This window comes from Microcebus murinus, chromosome 16 (assembly GCF_040939455.1).
Source record: "Microcebus murinus isolate Inina chromosome 16, M.murinus_Inina_mat1.0, whole genome shotgun sequence".
Taxonomy (NCBI): Eukaryota; Metazoa; Chordata; class Mammalia; order Primates; family Cheirogaleidae; genus Microcebus; species Microcebus murinus.
In genome coordinates, this window is record NC_134119.1 from 51294140 (window position 1) to 51315348 (window position 21209).

General features: G+C 47.4%; 1 protein-coding gene across 1 annotated transcript in view; it reads right to left on the minus strand.

Moving 5' to 3' along the window:
- Positions 1 to 4101: 4101 nt before the first annotated feature.
- Positions 4102 to 21209, minus strand: part of PCGF3 (polycomb group ring finger 3) — a 55680-nt gene continuing 38572 nt past the window's right edge. Inside the window, exons 9-11 of the mRNA XM_012783420.3 lie at positions 12952 to 13089; positions 8827 to 8907; positions 4102 to 8287 (exon numbers count right to left, since the gene is read on the minus strand). Of these exons, the coding sequence (XP_012638874.1) occupies positions 8240 to 8287; positions 8827 to 8907; positions 12952 to 13089 (267 nt within the window). The 3' untranslated portion in view covers positions 4102 to 8239. The remainder of the gene's footprint in view (positions 8288 to 8826; positions 8908 to 12951; positions 13090 to 21209) is intronic.

The following is a 21209-nucleotide window of genomic DNA, read 5'->3' on the forward strand; positions in this document are numbered from 1 at the left end:
ACCCAATTAAAATATGGAAAAGACTTGAACAGACACTGTACCAAAGATGATATAAGGATGACGAATGAGCACATGGAAAGATGTTCAACATCGTTGGCCGCCAGAGAAAGGCAAGTCCAAACCGCAGTGCAGCACCACTGTGCACCTACAAAGACGGCGCAAATGAAAGAGAACTTTGGCGACTGGTCATTTAGCAATGCTGACCAGGACGTGCAGGAGGAACTCTCACCCCCTGCTGCCTGAAATGCAAAGCAGTGTGGCCACTCTGGAAAACAGTGTGGCAGCTTCTTATAAAGTTAAACGTGCACGACCACGTGACCTAGCAATTCCACTCTTGGGCATTAACTCTAGAGAAACAAAAACTGACATCCACATGAAACTGTGCAGAATGTTTATAGCTGCTGTATTCATAATTACCAAAAACTGAAATGCAAATTCCTTCCATTGGGTGACTTGGTAAATGAACTGTGGGTTGTCCGTGCAATGAAATACAACTTAGTAAAAGGGGCAATTGAACAATTCAAAACTTGGATGGACCTCAAAGGTATTCTGCTGAGTGAAGGAATTGGTTTCAAACTGTACATGTCTACAGTTCTATTTATTTAACATTCTTGGAAAGACAAAGCTGTAACGCTGGGATTCCGTGGCTGCTGGATTATGTGTGGGGCAGGATGTGCTGGTAATGCCTTAGCACTGTGGAATTTGGGGGAACCATCTGAGTCTTCACTGTGGTAGTGGTTCCATGAATGTATATACAAAACTTCAAAACCAAACCCAAACAAAAAGGTTAATCTAAAAATTTTAAGATATATACTTTTTTTTAATGACATAGATTCCTGATTAAAATTTGTAAGGCCGGGCACATGGCTCATGCCTGTAATCCTAGCACCCTGGGAGGCCGAGGTGGGAGGATCACTTGAGCTCAGGAGCTCAAGACCAGCCAGAGCAAGAGTGAGACCCCATTTCTACAAAAAATACAAAATTTAGCTGGGTGTGGTGGCGAGAGCCTGTAGTCCGGGCCACTTGTGGGGGGCTGAGGCGGGAGGATCGCTGGAGCTAAGAGTCTGAGGTTACAATGAACTGTGATAGGCCACTGCACCTCGGCCTGGGCGACAGCAAAACTGTCTCAAAACCATTTTTTTTTTTTTAGTAAGCTGTAACGGAAGGAAATATCTGGACTTGGTAAATTGTATTCATCAAAACCCCACAACAATCATGCTTAAATCAAGACATTAAAAATATTCGCAGTAAAGTCTAGAAAGCACAGGCCTGTGTGCTCCCACCGCCGACGCTCTTCCACGTGAGAGAGCCGCAAAAGGGAAACGACGGTACGTACTGGAGACAGGCGTTCGTGTTTGTTGATGTTCGTTGATGATATGATCACCTTTGCGGAGATCCAAGAAAATCCGTGAAGAGCCTGAGAAGAGGGGAGGTCCCCACGCTCGGTTCAGCACGGAACTGGCTCCTCCTCACAATGCCACTGAGTGCATGAGCGCCATCACTGCCCGCAAGAAAAAACACATGCAGCAAACAGACGAGAAATATGTAAGAGCTGCATGAAGAAAATGTGGAAACTCTTCTGGAAAACCTAAAGAGAATGTGAGTATACAAGGTGCCACATGTGGGTGAAAGGAACTCGAGGATGTCAGTTGTCCCACAAAGAATCTGCATATTCATTGCAATCCCAGTTAGATTCCAGTGGGTTTTTTTTTTAAATGTTGCTTGAGAAACTGCTTCTGGAGCTGAACTAACAGAAAAAGAAAAACCGACATTAAAAGAAAAGAAAAAGAATAGAAAAGGAGCTTTCTGTATTGAATTAGGAAACAGCTACAGTTCTGGCAACCCCAAGTGGCTCTACAGGGCCCACGGCAGCTGGGTCCGGCTTGATGCTGTGGACGATGCACTAAGTGTGGCTAAGCACGAAAATTCTGGAAACCAGCAACAGTCGGGGGAACGCTCTGCAGACGGAGGCCACATCTCCGTCCCACTGGCCACCATCCCAGAAGGCGGCAGCTGCCGGGGTTGCTGCAGCCCCGCCCAGCCTCCACAGTAGGGGCAGAGCGGACGGAGGGAAGGGGGAACCCAGGACACATCCACAGCCAGGGCGCCGTGCCAGACAGCGGGAAGTAGGTGTGCCTCAGGGGACGCCCAGCTCCTCTCCCCAGGAGCCAGGACAGTCTGGGGACGGTCCACCCTTGGGAGCCAGGACTGTCTAGGGACGGTCCCCGCCCCGGGGCCCCTGTCTGTTCTGCAGACGGTCCCCCCTCCGGAGGGCCCCTCCTACTTAGAATTCACGTCGTGTACTTCCCAAGACCTTAGTGAAGGCAGCGATGTTCCACCCACCAACGCACATTCATAGTGTGAGCATTTTCATACATGGCCTGTTTGTTATAAAGAGCAGCTCCTTTTATGTTTCGGATTTAACTAAAAATGTTCTTTAAAAAGCAACCTTGTTGTGGTACACCAATATATTTGAAAAACCATGGAAATAAACATAATGGTCAAATAATTTCTTTTATGTGCAATCGTAACAGACAGAAGTTGGACAAGGCTGTCATCCGCAAGAGCAGGGCGCTCCCGCGAGCTGTGGGGTTTGGGCAGACGTTGCTCTGGAGCTGTGTGCTGCACCCCGAGCCTCTCGTCCCCACCCAACTGGTGCTAGAGGCAGCAAAACTGCAACCGGTGTGCTGCGTTCGCCTTCCTTCTCTGCTGGAGTAGTGACTGGTGGTCAAGAAGGCCCATGACTGACGTGAGCACAGCTGCGTTTATGTAAGCACAACTGGGCGCTGTCATTTTATTCTTCTAGCGAGGACACGTTTCGATGTCAGCACACAGGCCTCCCCTAGGTGGGTCTTGCCCTGCAGCCCCTCAGGAGGACCTTAGTGTACCTGGAGGGGTTGTGTCCCTAGAAACCCGACAGACACTGCCCCCCAGCTGCAGGACACCCAGCACTTCTGAAATACAAGATGCTGGTCTAGTCAAAGGAACACCCACTTCTTCCCTATCCCCCAACACCGTTTGGCCTCCAAGTGCTCACAGCTGTGTCTGGGACAACACGTAGGATTAGAACGGGACCTTCACCTTGTGCACACAGAAGTGTACTGGAGAAATGAAACCACCTGCCAGAGTGTGGGGGCTGTCCCCGGGGGAGACCCTCAGAGCTGCTGCAGAAAGACTGGCCGGGGGACAGGGGACGCAGAACTGGCTGGGCCAACTCTTGCCCACAGAGTCGCCCTTTTCTGGGGCAGGAGCTGCCTGGAGCTGCAGGTGGCAAAGCCTCCCCAGGGCCTCCAATCTGCCAACTACGAGGACTTCCGACCCTGCCACTCCTGCAGTTTGTGCCGTCTAGGGTCACAGCAGTGTATGCGTGTGGGGTCAGCCAGCATCTTGACATTTGTTAAGGGAAGTAACTGACTTTCTGAAAACAAGTAAAAGTAAACTTTGTCGGTTTCTTAAGACTTATTTTTAAAGTTTACTGATCTTAAGGCCATGAGAATATAATTTTGGTCACCGTATTCCTTCCTTCCAATTTCAATTTTCTCAGGTTTTCAAAATTGTTGTATATTGCTTAACCTTTAAAAATGGAAGTTTTGGCCACAGTGCCTTTGTGTTTTGTGGGCAAACTGTCTAACACAGAGAGAGAAGCCATTCGCTTGTCAGTCAAGCTGCCTACAGGAGTCGGTAGGTTCTCTTTCAGCAGAATTTCCTTGGCACACCCTGCTCCAAACCACAGCAAATCTTTCTGCAAACGGACCAACAGCGTGAACTTTATACAGAGTTTCTGCCAAAACTCTGGTACCAGACACTGGACCAGTTCAAGTGAAGTTTTGCACCTGGTGACAATTTACAAATGTGCACGGAGCAAGTCAAGAAGGTGGTTACCCCGGGAGGGAGCAGCGAGCTCTCGAGTGTGCTTTGTGTATGGACGTGTGCACACGTGTGTGAATGTACATGTGTGGCGAGTGTGTGCTCCTCAGCGAGGCGAGGCTGCGAGCCGTCTGTACCAGCACGGCATTTTCTCGTCACGTGGCGTCACCCTAAGGAATCATCTGTCTCATGCTTGCACAAATATTTTATGTAATAGATTTCCAGCCTGAAAGATTTTTGCTTTTCTTTTGCTTTTATTACAAGCATATAATATTAATTGGCAAAACACTGAATACAAGCTTCACTATCATAAAATCAAAACATTTAAGCAATATTCCAAAAAAGATTTTAGACAAAAACTAGCCACCAATAGTACAAAAATTACACACCAACACAAAGCATAAAAAATGTAAACTTTCAAATCAAACAGTCAAAAATATGTATCTGCATCATCATTTCCACAAACCGTGGCAGCTTTCATCTGTTTGCCACACACTGCTGATAAAGGCTTAGTGTCCCTTAACCCAACATCACTCTCGTCTGGGAAAACGTGTTTCTGGTGTCAATCATGCACCGGGCAGACCCTCACGCTGGAGCTGCGCACGCCTCAGGGAGCTCAGGCTCCAGCGCCTTCTTTAGACGAGTCGCCCTGGGCACCGCGAGCTGCTCCGACGGAGGGGAACCCGCTCGGCCGATCCCCGCCAGGCAGGGAACACAACATCTGAAGAGACTACGGCAGAATCTGAATGATCTTCTAATCTACTTATCTCCGTTTATTTATTCAGTTTATTAAATATCAAGGCAGAGAAATACATTTATTTATCATGTTAAGGTCACGTGTGATGTGGTGGAGCTCAGATGATTTCCTGAGGAAACAGAGGAATTGGATTGTTTCTGATTTAGCTATCTGCACTAAATTTATTTTCAATGTTTGAGAGCACATTAAATATTCACATACAATGCAGAAATCAGCTGGCTCATTCCTAGAACATTCGATCCAATGCCACATTCCAAATCACTGTAAAATACCTTCTGTCTGCTTTGAGGAAAAAACCAAGTGAATCTCCAAAGACTGGGAATGCTGTGCGCAGGCTCAGAGGCCGACTCAACAGAGGGCTCGGGGCTGTGAAGGGTGGCAGCCTCTGTCCCTGGTCCCCACCCCCAGGGCCCACGCAAGACCCACAGGCCAGCCCACCCACCCCACTTCCTGCCTGCCCAGAGCCTGTCGTAAATATTGCTGCAGGCTCTCTCTCACACACACCCATACACGCTCTCCCAATAACACATTCTTACCATAATAACAATGGAAAAGGAGAACCCAAATAGCTGAATGTACATATTTTAAAATTCCACCTATATTCCCTTTCAATTTAGCAGAATAAATGCTACATTACAATTTAAACAGATGTCTAATAAATGCATGTTGGAACCTATTGCACAAAAGCATAAAAGATGCTCTTCATCCATATAAAACAAAAACATACAAATTAAAAGCTACTCAAAGTAAAAAGAAGCTTGCAAAATATCTCACAATTTCATTTTATATGCCTGTAAATAAAGCTGGACCACTGAAACCAAACGATTGGATGGGAAAATATGATAGAAGGTTTAAAATAGAATAAATAATTTTATAAAGTTATGTTTTCTTTTTTAACCCCCCAAATCTTAAATTCAATATTATATATTCTATCTGCATTTTCTATTTTCATGAAAACTGTATCAAGTGAGACCATATTCTGGGTAAGCAGCCCCACTGCTGAAGATGCTGCCTAAGGTAATTTAACAGCGTTTGTGTTACCAGCATAAACGGTCGTGAAAACTACTTCACAGTAACGCCATCTGTTAAAAACTTAATAGGACCCAGCCATTAACTGATCCTGGCTTTCATGCTGGAAAAAATAAAATTCAGCCTTTTGATGTTCAGTGAGAGATCGACAGAAACGAAAGGAGACCGCCCGGAAGCTTCCGTCCACCGGAGGTTCATCATGCTCCAGTCTCTAAACCACATAAGGCTACGAAGTCAGACCAAAGAGGCAGAAGGTCACCAGGGAGGGAAATTGTCCTGTAGTGAGACAGTCTGCACGATGAACTCTTAGAAAAATAGGTACTTTTGCTGCTGAGGTTTTGTCAGGTTAACACAATTACAAAAGCAGGGTCACACCAGCTGGAGACGGTAACACTGGCTTCGACTCTTCCCCACCTCTCCGTGTATGAAATTTATCAACTTAGCACCATAGCAAAGTCAAGTGGTTTCAAAGACAGCTACAAAGTTACAAATATATACTATGAGATTATTACAGTGATACTAAATTTAATCTGAACTGTGAATTAATTTTATTTGAGTTTGGAGGCTCATAACTGTTTAATCCTTCCTTAGTTTCACCACACAGGAAAATACCTAAATTCTAATGTTACACCGAAAACTGCATTGTGATAATATATGGTTTTACAGAATGCTTCAGCAGTATGTATATTTTGAGGTAGACAGGTAATATTTACTCATACATATCTACTCACAAACCCCTGTAGTAACTCTAAAAACATGATTTGGATGAACAGCAAGCTTAGGTAACTGAATAATTCAAACAGTCCCGGGAGTTAATGGGTTTAAATAAAGAGGTGAATTTTGACCAATTCCTAATAAAGAATTTTGCTTTTACGTTTTAAGAAGGCCTTACAATGCAAATCGCGTGGCTGGAACTAATCTGAATGTTTCCTAGTCCCCATGGCTGGATCCCACTGTCCCCCGTCTAACAGGAAGCAGAAGAGAACAAGCAAAGCTGAGTGTCGATGAGACAACCACAACTTTCAAAGCAAAGTCAAAAAACAATTCTCGCCTCTAAGGTGAAATACTTCATAGAAACCTGGCTAGTGGCCAGGGAGACGGGAAGACCTGCTAATCTTGCTCATCTACAACGTCTTGGGGAAAGGAGGAGGAGGGGAGGGGTTCTAGATTCAAGGAGAAAGAAACAGGAACATCCAGGTGGAGATTACAACGAAGGTTGCAGGACAACACGTCAACTGCTCCAGAAAATGGCTCCTTTCTCCTCATTCTTGTCTTTATACGTCCCAAGTTACAGTTTTAAAGGAAAAAATGTTCACGTGCTGGCAAAAAGGTCATTCTGTGATTTGACAAAAACATTAACGTGTGGGAGCAGAGGGGCTGACAGTGTGCACTGCCCGTGGCCGGAAGGCAGCTCCTTGGGGCAGGAGCAGTTTCCTTGCCCACCCCGTCCTCCAAAACGCTCGGAAAGCCACCTTCCACTGGCAGCTGCCACAGGGTACACGAGCCATTTCCGCCAACGGGGAGGGAGGGGAGAACTGCGGAAATGACCCAGCCACCAGTGCGTGTGGGGCGCGTCCTGTATAAACCTGACGCTGTTATCAGCAAACGTTCCCATGGCGCCAGGCGCTCCCCGCTGCGTCGGGGGTGCCTGGCAGGGAAGGAGACCACCACGGACGCACGTCTCTCACTTCAGCAAAATGAAACCGGGAGAGTAAGTAGGAAACAAAATGATGGCACTGAATGATCTGTGCCCTTTTTAATAAAGAACTTTTTAAAAACAAGAATTGTTTTGCAAACCAGCACTGAGCTGGTCAAACCGCCTCTGGTCTACCCTGCTGAGTGTGTCAGAAATCGCACCCCCGTGTCGTGATCCGGCTGCGCCAGGTGCACGAACCCCTTGCCCGGCCCGTGCGGAGCGTGTGTCCCAAGAGTGTCTGCACGCTCACCAGCCTACAATGTCACGCGACACAAAGGCTACTGAGTTAGGGGCTACTGTCTTTGTCGTGTTTCATAAGGTGGGAAATTAAATACCTTGGTTAAATCATAGTATTAATGGAAACTTCTTTTGGTATGTTTTTAAATTAAACTTTTATATATCTTCCAAGTCTTCAGGAAGCTAAAGGCAACATAAATATCGTCATTCACCATGAAAAGATACTTTATCAATAACTTAGGAAGGATTCTATAAAAGTACAAGTATTTTCGAGGCTTATCATAAACCTAATTCATAAACTAAACTGAAATGAACTCAGATTTTCGAGACCTGGAAACAAGCAGAGGTGATCTGTGTCAGGAAGGTGACTTTCAAACCGCGTCACACTACATTTATGACTCTGGTCTGTGAATCTGAAGCAAAGAGAAGAGCATCATTCAGCTACACGAGACTGTGAAGTGTTTTCATCCTCTGTAAACGTGGTGCTGGTAGTGTCTTGTTGAGTGTGAATTCTCTCATACAAAAGTTATAAATATTCTCTATTCAGAAGTCTGGTCCACACGACACCCAGAGGCAACATTCTGAAGCGTGTGGCCACCAGGACACCCGCACAGGACGCCCAGGGGTGCGAGGGCCAAGTCTGCGGGCGCTGCTCACAGCAAGTCCATCTTGGGTCTGTAGTGCAGCAGGAGAGGCGCCTTCTGGAAGACACAAGAGCGCAGGGCACTTCTCAGCAGGGGAGGCGAGGGCTGAAGAAACAGGCTCGGACACAGCCCCACGAGCAGGGTCTCGGCCGGAGTGATGTGGAGTGGGGCCAGAAAGAGGCTGGAGGAATGAGCCCCAGCTGGGCCTGGCCCTGCCCCGACCCACAGCCCTCCCCACCTCCCTCCAACCTCCAGCCCAGCCCCAGGTCAGCCCGGGCAGCCCTAGGACAGGGCTCTACCATCTGCTTCCTGCTTCAGAAAGAGGTGCTGGAGGCTCCAGGGCCCCCTCTGCCTGCAGGGGCCGACCCCCCCAGCAGGGGCAGGTGAGGGAGACCACTTGGGCCCAGAAGGCTCTGGCCTAGGGACTGCACCTAATTTGAGGTCAATAATTTCAGAAAGACTGAAACTGCAATTCATAGCGATTTGTGGCTAAATCATCTAAGTCCTCAAGAGAAAACGTAAGCACAGAAGAGTAATCGCCATTTGTTGCAGATTCCGAAAATCAAATAAAACTATTATAAAGTGACAAATCTCACCTTGAATCTCCACCTTGTGACAACCACAAATTTGAGTGTGTGGTCCTTGCCCAGGATCTCCTCGTTGCATAAAATGTCCAGCTGGCGGGAGAAGAAGCTTCAATTAGAGGATCGAGGGTGCCCGCACACGCAGCCTCAGGCCTACGCAAGGACATGCCTGGCTGAAAGGACAAAACTTCTGCGCGTCTTTGAAACGTGACCCCACCATCGTGTATGAATGGACATGTACAGAGGTGAAGTCTGGTTCACTTATTTGTTTATCCCTGTCTCGTACCAAAAAGAAAATCTGGTGCAACACATCAGTGACAAGTGCCAGCAATGCTCCTGTTCAGACCAGGTACTTCTAGGGCCACAGCAGGTCCCTCGGCTCAGAGCACCATGTGGCCCCAAAGACACTGGCCTTGCTGCTCACACGTGTTAGGGAATGAAGCTGCATATGGCTTTGTTCAAGCCCATGCTCCTACTTCTCTGAGACAGCCAGGAGCAGGGTGGCCTCTCCCCCCCTCTCCCAAGGCCCCCTACACTTCCAATCTGGCTACACCCTTGCCACTGTCCCGGCCCCCGTCCACCACATTGATGCACTAAGATACAGGGAGAGGCAGTTGGCATGGGAGTCACCAGCCCCAAGGGCCTCCAGGATTGTGAAAGGTTCAGGCAGCTCTTGAACCCTTCCTGGCACCCTCGTCAGTAGGACAACGCCTGCACAGGGTCACCAGGAGGCCACAGGACAGACACATCCCCCCTAAACACACTGGGGGGCCCAGCCCACGCCAGGTCCAGCTCACTCCCAGGCAAGCCCCAGACTGCTCACTCAGGGAGCACCTGTCCCTGCCAGGGCCCACCTCTGGGCTAAGCCATCCCTCTCACAACAGCAGGAAAAGGAACTGGCTCCTCGGTCTTTTTTTTTTTTTTTTTTTTAATTAACTAGACTTTTATTTTTTAGAGCAGTTTTAGCTTCACAGCAAAATTGAAAGGGAGGTCAGAGTGCCCCAGTACCTCTGCCCGCACACGTGAGCCTCTCCACTCTCAACATCCCCCCAAGAGCGGCCTTTGGCCGCCACAGATGAACACACATGAGCCAGGCCACCAGCACCCAGAGTCCAGAGCTGACACACGCCTCAGTCTGAGGCTGGACAGGCTGTGGGTTGGACGAATGTCTGATGACATGTGTCTGTGGTCACAGCATCAAACAGAGCAGTGTCACTGTTCATCTCACCCTCCCCCACCTCTGGCAACCACTGATTCTTTACTGTCTCCATGGTTTTGCCTTTTCCAGAATGTCATATAGTTGGAATCACACAGTCTGCAGCCTTTCAGATTGGCTTCTTTCACGCAGCAATATGCAATTAAGCTTCCTTCATGTCTCTGCATGGCTTCACGGCTCGTATCTTCTTAGTGTTGCCAACACTGCATTGTCTGGATGTGCCAGAGTTTGTTCATCCATCGCCTACCAAAGGACATCTTGCTGCTTCCAGGTTTAGGTGATTATCAATAAATCAGCTATAAATATCCACGTGCAGGTTTTTGTGTGGACCTAAGTTTTTAGTTCATTTGGTAAATACCAAGGAGTGAGACTGCAGGCTTGTGTGGTAAGACTGTTTCATTTTCTAAGAAACCACCAAACCGTCTCCCAAAGTGGCTGTGCCATTCTGCCTTCCCACCAGACAGGGAGGCGTTCCGGCCGCTTCCCACCCCCTGAGCATGTGCTGCTGTCGGCGTTCTGGATTTTGGCTGCTCTGACAGGTGTGCAGTGGTGTCCTGTTTTAATTTGCATCTCCCTGATGACGTATGATGCCGACCCAGACTGTCCTTCAAGCTCCTTCAGGGATGGGGAGGTGCATCCTCCGCCCTTGGGAAGGGCCAGACAGGGGGCCAACCCAGGCTGGCTCTGAGAGCATCTCGTGGATGCTGCTAATGAGGCACAAATCTGATGAAAGTGGGGGTGGGGGTCAGCGCTGGAGACAGCCTCACAGGCCACGCTTGAACCTGGCCTGTGCGGCCGAGCCAGCAGCATTCCCTGCTGGCAGCTCCTAGTCCGCACTGCCCATCCACACACATACTGTGTGCACTCCCACCACAGGCCCAGTGGTCCCCATCTTGAGGCTGGTGTCCTCATCCTATGAGTCCCAGGGACTCTCAGATCCTGCCCCTTGCGGCTGCCCAGCGTGTGCAAAGGCCCTCAGGGCACCCAGGGACCCCTCGGGGCTCTGTGCTGCAGGTTGAGACCCACTGTGATGCCAGCAGGGGCCTCAGGGGCCGATGGCCACCCGACGCAGGAAAATCTCACATCCTTCCCTCTGGTGATTTCCAGGGAGGAAAGGGCCTCACCCTGGACCACCAACCTGTCCTCGGGCCACCGCCAGGTGTATTTCATGCCTCCACTTCCAAATGAGCTTGAGCACCTCTGCCCTTATAGGAAAACCAAAATCCCTCTCACCCCTCTGCCCCCAGACACTGTCTTATACTTAGCAGAGAGCATCTTTCAGTTTACCTCTCTCCCGTTTTCTCATGACCTGACTCAGTTTCTCTGAGGGCTCTGGGCAGCCCTCATGGAGACAACCCTGGCTCCCCAGTCCTGAGCTCACCTCTTTGATACGTGCACCAGCCTGTCCCCAAAGATGCCAGCCCTGTGCACAGGCCCCCACAGTCATTCCTGACCCCTTCCTGACCCCTTCCTGCCCTCTGCAGCCCCACCAAGTCCACCAGCAACTTCTTTTGGCTTTCTCTCTAGTAGTGTCCTGGGACTGTCATGGAAACTACCAACACTAGGGGGCTATAATCAATAGAAATTCACTGTGTGGAGCCCAGAAGCCTGGAATCCAGTTGTCGCCAGGGCCACGCTCTTTCCGCAGAACCTCTAGGGGAGTGTCATGGTCTGTTCAGTGCTGCTATAACAGAACACACGGGCTGGGCGATTTATAAAGAACAGAAATCGATTTCCTCACAGTTCTAAAGGCTGGGAAGTCCAAGACAAGGTGCTGGCCTGTGGTGAGGGCCTCTTGCTGCGCCCTCACGTTGAGGAAATGGCAGAGAGAAGCCACTCCCACAGCACCGTTCACAGCAGCACGAATCCACTCAGGGTGGAGCCCTCACGACCTACACACCTTCAAGGGAGCTGCACTAGGGATGGGGGTTCTAGCACATGAATTTTGGAGGATCCTTCCTGCCTCTTCAGCTGCAGGAGGCCTAGGGGCTCCTCCTCACGGCCACGTCCCTCTGGCCTCTGACTCTGCGTCTCAGTCGCCGCAAGTCTCCCTCTGCCCCAAACGTGTAAGGACTTGTCATTGGGTTTAGGGTCCTCCCAGATAATCCAGGATTATTTCAGCTCACGATCCTTAACTTAATTCCATCTGCAAAGATCTTTTTTCCACGTAAGACCCATTCATAGGCTCCATGGTCAGGATGTGAGCTCATCTCTTTGGGGCCACCACTGTGCCCACTGCTTGCTCCAGAACACATCTCAAGTCTGTCCACTTCTCCACCTGAACTGCCTCCACCACGGACAGTACCTCTTGCTTCCACACCTGCACCCCACAACCCATTCCACACAACTTGCAGGGGCTTCTGCAACTCCACCTCAAATCCGTGCCCTCTTCCCGCCCAGCACCTCTCTAACCTGTGCAGAGCTGGATCCTGTGATGGTCTGCATCATTCAACCAGTGTCACTGGCCCGGGGGTGCTCACGTCGTGCCGCAGCCCCCAGCCCCCTGGCACCAGCAGGCTGCCGGGTTTCACTATACTCTCAGTATTTATCACAACTTGGAAGTGCCTCTCCTGTCCGTCCGTCCGTCCGTCCATCCATCCATCCATCCATCCATCCATCCATCCATCCACCCACCCACCCACCACCACCCATTTGCAGAAGTACAGAAAAGAATCCCTCCTCAGGAGGAAAGAACCTGAACTCCCAACCAGCAGGGGCTGCAGGCGCCTGGTCCTGAGCCTCTAACACCCCCACTGTTTCCTACCATGCTACCTGGCAGGGTAGGCAAAACAAACTGAGGTTTTTTCTGATTAAAATCTCCAAAGTTGTTAATAAAAAACAAACCCAAAGAATTTTAGAAGTATCATTTTTACAAAGAAGACATGACTTGTTATAGTTCCTATTTATAGATCAACTATTACCTCGTTGAAAGATGAAAGGTTAAGTTTCTTGGCGATGAATTTCTTCAGATGTAAGACAGTGGCCTGGGCGGAGCAGCGGATCCATTTCCGTTTTAGCCCCCGCAGTTTGCTGCTGTTGCACTCCAGACAGATGCTCACCTGTGAGGGGAGGACACACAGCGCGTGAGGACGGATCTGACTGGACGTTCCTCGGAGGTTCTCTTAGAAACCTACCAATTCCTGAATCTAAGGCTGCCGACCTTTCTGAAATCAGAAATCTGCTTTAACCTCAATTCTGCAGAACAGTAATTTTATTGCAATCATTTTACATACATTATCTTAAAATGTTTACAGTCTGCTTGCCATTTTGTGAAATACAATCTAACCCTGTTAATTTTATTTTGTTAACATAATACCTTAAAGTAAACCCAAGAGTCATTTCTCCATCGCAGGCCTGAGTTCTCGGTCTGAGTTAAGCCTATCCTGAGAGCTTCTACCCAGTGGGGCGCAGTAACCACCCCATGTCTGCCGGCGCGATGTGCAGAGAGAGACGCAGAGCAAACAGTGGCAGCAATACTAATTCCACCCGGTGCATCCAGGAATGTTTTATAAGGGTAGGAACAATGTGCTTGGCCTTGAAGAGGACAGCAGATGCACCAGAGAAGAAAAGAGCACCCTTGGCAGAGGAAGAGCCACAGGCCTGAAAGCTGCTGTCCACATGCAGCAGCGTGGGGTGGAAGCACAGGTGAGCCGGGGTGCCCAGGAGATAAACAGCTGAAGTGACTGCAGAATCACAATGGCCCAATGCCAGCAGACACAAAGGGGAATCTGCTAAGGGGGACAACCTCTCACCCCAGGCCCCGGGGAACCCAGGTGAGGAAGTAAACGTTCCCAGCAAACATCCTTCAGTAGTGGCCATGACAAATGGCACAATCAGGGCCCTAAAAATCCAGATAAAAGGGCTAACAAAGGAACTGACTGAAATCTGTCTAAAATTCCAGAAGATACAAAAGAAAGGTTAAAAACTTGAGACATCATGAGTAAAGAAGAGACAGGTATTGAAGATAACGAGATGTAACTTCTAAAAATCAAAAACATTCACCTAGATGAAAAACTCAGTGGATGGCTGAATCAAAGATTCGTCTCAGCTAGAGACAGATTCACTTTCTAAAAAGTCATTTGAAGAAATTACCCATAAGAAGTAAAGAGACAAAGACAGCAATTAACACATCAGCAGGACGGAAAGTTAAGGGAAAGGAAGAGTGAAGAATGGGAGCACCAGAGGGAAATGACAAACAACACGGGAAAGGCAAACTTTAAGAAACAATGAAAGACATAAATCTTCAGATTCAGGAAGCAAAACAACCCAAAACAAAAGAAATAAAAGATACAGAGCCAGACACTTGCAAACACCATCAATGGGCCCCCAGGAGCAACTGCAACTGACCCAGAAAACAAAGAGGCCCCACACTGGACAAACAGCTAACAGAGCTGTTTTGAGCCAACTGTGAAGAGACTAGCAGTAGGAGGACAAGCCTTGGGTGCAGGAGAGACCCAGAAGGAGAGGGGGCCCCAGGGCGTGAGTCCTTAGGGAGCAGGGTGGGGCCTAGGATGGGGTTGGGCACAGACCCAAGGTTAACTTTGGACTTTTAAAAAATGTAAATATTCATTTAAACATCTTGTAACCACAAAATAACAGAAGTAGAACTTAACTTACCAGTAGAAGTGAAAAAGAGATTAAGAAAACTCACTAACCCAACAGAAGCCAGGAAAGGGGAAGCACGAAAGCAGAGGCCGAGCCAACTCCCAGGAATTGTGCAAACATAAAAACTACTTGCTGGTCAAAGATTTTCTAATTTGAATTTTTAAAAAATCTAGCTCTATGCTGTAAAAAGTGTCACATTTAAGGAAGATATTTTTTTTTTTTTTTTTTTTTTGAGACAGAGTCTCGCTTGTTGACCAGGCTAGAGTGAGTGCCATGGCGTCAGCCTAGCTCACAGCAACCTCAATCTTCTGGGCTCAAGCGATCCTGCTGCCTCAGCCTCCCGAGTAGCTGGGACTACAGGCATGTGCCACCATGCCCAGCTAATTTTATATATATATTAGTTGGCCAATTAATTTCTTTCTATTTATAGTAGAGACGGGGTCTTGCTCTTGCTCAGGCTGGTTTCGAACTCCTGACCTCGAGCAATCCGCCCGCCTCAGCCTCCCAGAGAGCTAGGATTACAGGCGTGAGCCACCGCGCCCGGCTTAAGGAAGATATTTTTAAAAGCGAAATACCTGGTAATATTAACCCAAAGAAGCTAGATTACTTTATTAGATAAAGCAGACTTTAAGAAATAAAGCTTATTGAGAAAAAAAATCCCCTAAGGATGGGGGACATTTCTAGGCATGAATGCGCCTAGTGACATTCACACTGACTGGATACAAATGCACAACCACTAAACGGGCTTCTCTTTCCCAGCAAGGGAGAGAGGGTCCCATCCTCTATAGGCGGACACCCTCTCAGGCTCGCAGAAGTGGGTTCGGCTGGACCCCAAGTGATGGGGTCACAGGTGCTATGTGGCCTGCAGTGCAGCCAACTGGCACGCAGCCCAGTCTGCACCGTGCACGACGCTCTGCGGGACAGCCGGGAGAGAACCCAGCGCCCCAGGAAGGTGTGGGGGCCGGAGGGCGCCAGCGTGGAAACTGCAGGCTCTGCTACACACTGGACAGAAGAGTAGAGTTCTCTTTTTGTGTAAGGAAAGGTGGAAGAATGCAAGCATTTATTTTTGCTCAGCTTTGCATAAATTCAGGAAGTAGCATGAGGTGGTTCTCCACATGGGGCTGGGGCTAGTGACAGGGATGAGAATGGAATTTAAACCTTTTATATGATGTTAATCTTTGGACTATGGAAATGTATTGCCTACTTAAATACACTAAATTACAAACATGCTTGTGAATTTTTAACAGCTTTACTGAAGTATAATTTACAGACACTTCTTTTAAGTATCCAGTTCAATACTTTTGGCAAATTTACAGAGCTACCATTTCCATCACCTCAGAGACGACCCTCCTGGCTGTCTGCCATCAACCCACTGCTTCCCGCCCCTGGCAATCACTGCTCTGCCTTAGTCTTTGTGGCTTTAACTTGAATTTTCTAATGCCTAGTGATGCTGAGCATCTTTTCATGCGATTATTAACCAAACGCCCAACTCCTGGCCAGAGCACCTTGGCCTCTCAAAGTGCTGGGATCAGGAGCATGAGCCCATGCCCAGCCTGCGAGCCGCCTGTACGTCCACTCTGGGGAAGCATCGACTTGCATCTCTGACTTAGCTGTTGGGGCTGTTCACCTTCTTGTTGGGGAGTAAGAGTGATATACTCTGGATATGAATCCTTTATCAGAGATATGACTTGCAAATATTTTCTACCAGTCTGCAGATTATCTTTTCATTTTCTTCATAGTGTCATTTGAAGAGCAGCAGTTCTTAGTTCGATGAAGATTCATTATTTTTCTTTCATGGATTGTGCTCTTGGTGTTGAACAGAATTCTAGGCCCAACCCAAGGTCCTAGCAGTCATCTTTTTGCATGCAGATATATAACTGACCCAGCACCATTTGTTGAAAACACCATTCTTTCTCCAGTGAATGAGCCTTGGCACCTTTGCTAAAAACAACTGACCATAAATCTAAAGGTTTATTGCGAGGGGGGAGGGGGCATGGGCAATATAAGTAACCTTAATACTTGTACCCCCATAATGCGCTAAAATAAAAAAAAAGAAAAAGAAAAGAAAGGTTTATTGCTAGACTTTAGAACTTGTTCCACTGATTTATGAGTCTGTCTTCATGCATGTAACATGTCTTAATTACTGTAGCCATATAGTATGTTTTGAATTTTCAATACATACTTTTAAAAATAACCCATGGGTAACTCAACAAGAACAATCCAATTCAAAAATGGGCAAAATCAGCCTGGGCAACAGCGGGTCCCCATCCTACAAAAAATAAAAATTAGCTGGCCAAGGTGGTGTGCACCTGTAGTCCCAGCTACTTGGGAGGCTGAGGTGGGAGGATCACTTGAGCCCAGTAGTTTGAGGTTGCAGTGAAGTATGATGACACCATTACACTCTAGCCCAAGAAACAGAGGGAGACCCTGCCTCCAAAAAAAAAAAAAAAAAAAAAAAATAGGCAAAAAACTTTAGATATTTCTCTAAGAAAATATACAAATGGCCAATAAGCACATGAAAAGCTGCTCAGCATTACTAGTTATTAGGGAAATGTAAATCAATACCACAGTGAGATATCACCTCACACACCCACTAGGAGGGCTACTACCAAAGAACCCAGAAATCTTGTGTGCTGTTGGTGGAATATATCATAAAATGGTGCAGCTGCTGCAAAAAACAGTGTAGTAGTTCTTCAGAAAGTAAAAAACAGAATTACCATATGATCCAACAATTCCACTTCTGAGTATACACACAAAAGAATGGAAACTAGAGTCTTAAAGAGATATTTATATGCCCATGTACACCAACATTATCCACAATAGCTAAAACGTGGAGGTAGCCCAAGTGCCCGCAGGCAGAGGAGTGGACACACACATGTGGTCCCTCCGCACAAGGGACACCATTCAGCCTTAGAATGGAACGAAGCCCGGACACTGGCTGTGACATGGACGAACCTCAAACACATGATGCTCAGCGAAAGAGCCAGACACCAAAGGCCACATTTTGTGTGAGTCCATTTCGCTGAAATGTCCACAGACAGAGGCCAGGCCGGTGGGGCGGCTGGGGAGGGGCGGCAGTGGGACGGGGTCTCCTTCTGAGGTGACAAAAACATTTTGGAACTAGAGGGAGGCAGTTGTACAACACCAGGAATGCACTTAATGCCCCTGAACAGCACACTTCAAACTGGTTAAAATGGCAAATTTTATGTGTATTTTAACCTGGTTTAGAAAATTGGAAAAAAAAAATAACCTATAGGTCAAAAAAGAAATCATAATGAAAATTCACAATTATTTAGGACCAAACTATTATCTGGAAACCATCTGAATGCTCAACTCAAGAGTTTAGGAAACAAACAAAAGAGTGACCCAAAAAGAGAAGCGGCAAGGGAAGAAGGGACTGAGTCACCTTCCTGCAGACAGCATGGAAGACAGAGCTACAGATGTGCTCATGATGGAGAAAAAACATGAGAAATCAAAGAACTGCTTTTCTGCCAAAAAAGCTGACAATTTAAGTCCAAGTAGAAAATCTCCTAGAAAAATATAACTGACCAAATGAATTAAAAAAAAAAAAACAGAAGATTTGAGTACAATTAAAATTGTTAAAGAAATTTAATTTGTAGTTAAAAATCTATCTATCCCCCCTTCCCCAAACTAGCCAAGATCTGTTGGTTTTATAGGTAGTTTACTAAACATTCAATAAACTGATAATCTGAATCTTACATAAACTTCTCCAGAGGATAGGAAAATGGGAAAAGAGGGACTGTCCTCAGCTATGAGATTTACATACCCTTGATTCCAAAATTATACAAATACACATGAAAAAATGAAAAGTAAGGGGCGGGTGTGGGGTTTCATGCCTGTAATACTAGCACTCTGGGAGGCTCAGGCAGGAGAATCACTTGAGCTCAGGAGTTCAAGACCACCCTGAGCTAGAGTGAGATCCCATCTCCACTAAAAATACAAAAATTAGCTGGGTGTGGTGGTGTGTGCCTACAGTCCCAGCTACTTGGGAGGCTGAGGTGGGATCGCTTGAGCCCAGGAGTTTGAGGTTGCTGTGAGCTACGATGACACCACTGCACTCTACCTGGGGCAACACAGTGACAAAGTAAGACTCTGTCTCCAAAAAAAAAAAAAAGAAAAGTAAAAGTATGTGCTAATCTCAGTTTGAACATATATACATAATCCTAAAGAAATATTATCAAGCAAAATCCAATAAAATAAAAATATATTTTAAAAATTATGATCAAATTCAGTTTATCTCAGGAATGAAAGGATGGTTTAACAATTGAAAAATATATTTATGCAATTTACTATTAGCATTTTAAATGAAGATAATCAAGTGACTCCATCAATAGATGCTGAAAAAACGTGTGATAAAATCCAAAGCCCAGCCGGGCGCGGTGGCTCACGCCTGTAATCCTAGCACTCTGGGAGGCTGAGGCGGGCGGATTGCTCAAGGTCAGGAGTTCGAAACCAGCCTGAGCGAGACCCCATCTCTACTATAAGTAGAAAGAAATTAATTGGCCAACTAATATATATAGAAAAAAAATTAGCCGGGCATGGTGGCGCATGCCTGTAGTCCCAGCTACTTGGGAGGCTGAGGCAGAAGGATTGCTTGAGCCCAGGAGTTTGAGGTTGCTGTGAGGTTGCTGACGCCATGGCACTCACTGTAGCCTGGGCAACAAAGTGAGACTCTGTCTCAAAAAAAAAAAAAAAAAAAAAAAAATATCCAAAGCCCATCCAGGTACAGTGGCTCATGCCTATAATCCCGGCGTTTTGGGATTATATTCTCCAGCCAAAGCTGGAGAATTGCTTGAGCCCAGGAGTTTGAGACCAGCCTGGGTAAGGTAGTGAGAACCCATTTAAAAAAAAATTAAAATAAAAAAAAAACAAACTAGCTGGGTATGGTGGCACACACCTGTAGTCCCAGGTACTTGGGACTGAGGTGGGAGGGTTGCTTGAGCCAAGGAGTTTGAGGTTACAATAAGCTATGATGATGCCAAAAAAAATCCAACACACATTCTCAGTAAAAACTCAGCAAACTAGGAATGGGAGGGAAACCTCAGACTCCAAGGTGAAGTGTTAGAAACCTCTCCTTCAGTGTGTGGAATAGGCACCACACCACTCCACCCCAGTCCAAATAAGGAAGACAAAATCGCTGAGAGGTTTCCCGAGGATGGAGCTCAGCGCTGGCTCTGCTGGAGGCTGGGATTGTGCCGCCTGCCCACTCTGCTTCGCCAGAGCTCTGGCTCGGGAGCTGACCATCGGGCCAGAGCCTGGCCCTCTTGTGCTCAGCCCTGCAGGACAGAGGAGGGGGTGAGGCCCACCAAGGTGGTGCCATCGGGCAGCCACAGGTATGAGTCCTTTCTCTACCTGGGGCGTTCTGCCCAGATCCCCATGGTGCATGTGGGGAAGGACACTGAGCCCACACGGGAACCAGAAGCCCCTGACCCCAGTCTTACGCTGGACAGGAGCCACTTCCGTCACAGCTGTCCATGTATGCTCAGTACAAGATACACACAGGACAGCCATGGCTCCCACTGCCCCTGCCTGAGGCTTTGGTTTTGTGTGTTCTACTCAAGGGCTCTCAGCCCAGAAGCAGTTTACTAGTCTGGGTCACTTTTACAGCACCGGTGCCTAGCCACACCTGCAGGGACACAGCATTGGCAAAAGGAATGCCAGTCACCACACTACAGCAAAGCCCAGGCCCACAGCTGACCCGTCTACACAACATGGAAGATCCACAAGCACTGACAAGGAGAAAGACTAGTGAGAGTTCACCTTCAGAACAGAAAACCCTTATGAAAAAATACACTGAATTCGATGAGTAAATGGGACTTCCAACGACACTGTGCAATGGGAACATGGCGGCCCAGAATGCCAGGCACCAGGATGTGTGAGGACAATCGTGAGGTTACTGAGCCACAGGAAAAAGACCCAACAGACAGTAAGATACGCTGCTTAAGGACGGGAAGGCTCAATTCTGTCAAGACTTTACTTCTTCCCAAATAAATCCATGAATTTATTCGGTGTCTTTCTAATAAAAGTTCATCTAGATTGTTCAGGGAACTTGGAAAGCTGATTTCCAATTTTTACTGGGAGGAAAAAAGGGCCATTGTTCTTCAGACAATTCTGAAGCAGAAACCACACAATAATAATGGTCACATAATTGAATCATGGACAGTCAGTAAATCAGCTGTGGCACAAGGGGAGACCCGAGTGTGTGTGGGAACTTGCGCAGGGTGAGGCTGGTGGGCCTGGGGGCCGCAGCAGCCAGCCGGAGTGAACTGGCCACCCTTGACCTCCACCTTGTCCTCTGCACAGTGTCAACGGCAGCAGCCAAGAACTTAATTGGAAAGAGCAAGACTTCAAATATTTTCAAGATAATACAGGAGAATGTATTTATGATCTCGGGATGAGGGAACACTTCTCAACATACAAAAGAATATACTGATAAATTTAACTATGCTGAATTTAAAAACTGTGAATAATGATGGGCCCACAAACAAAGCCGACAGCCACCGAATGAAGAACGATCTCTGTACCACGCACAGCCACAAAGGATGAGTCACTG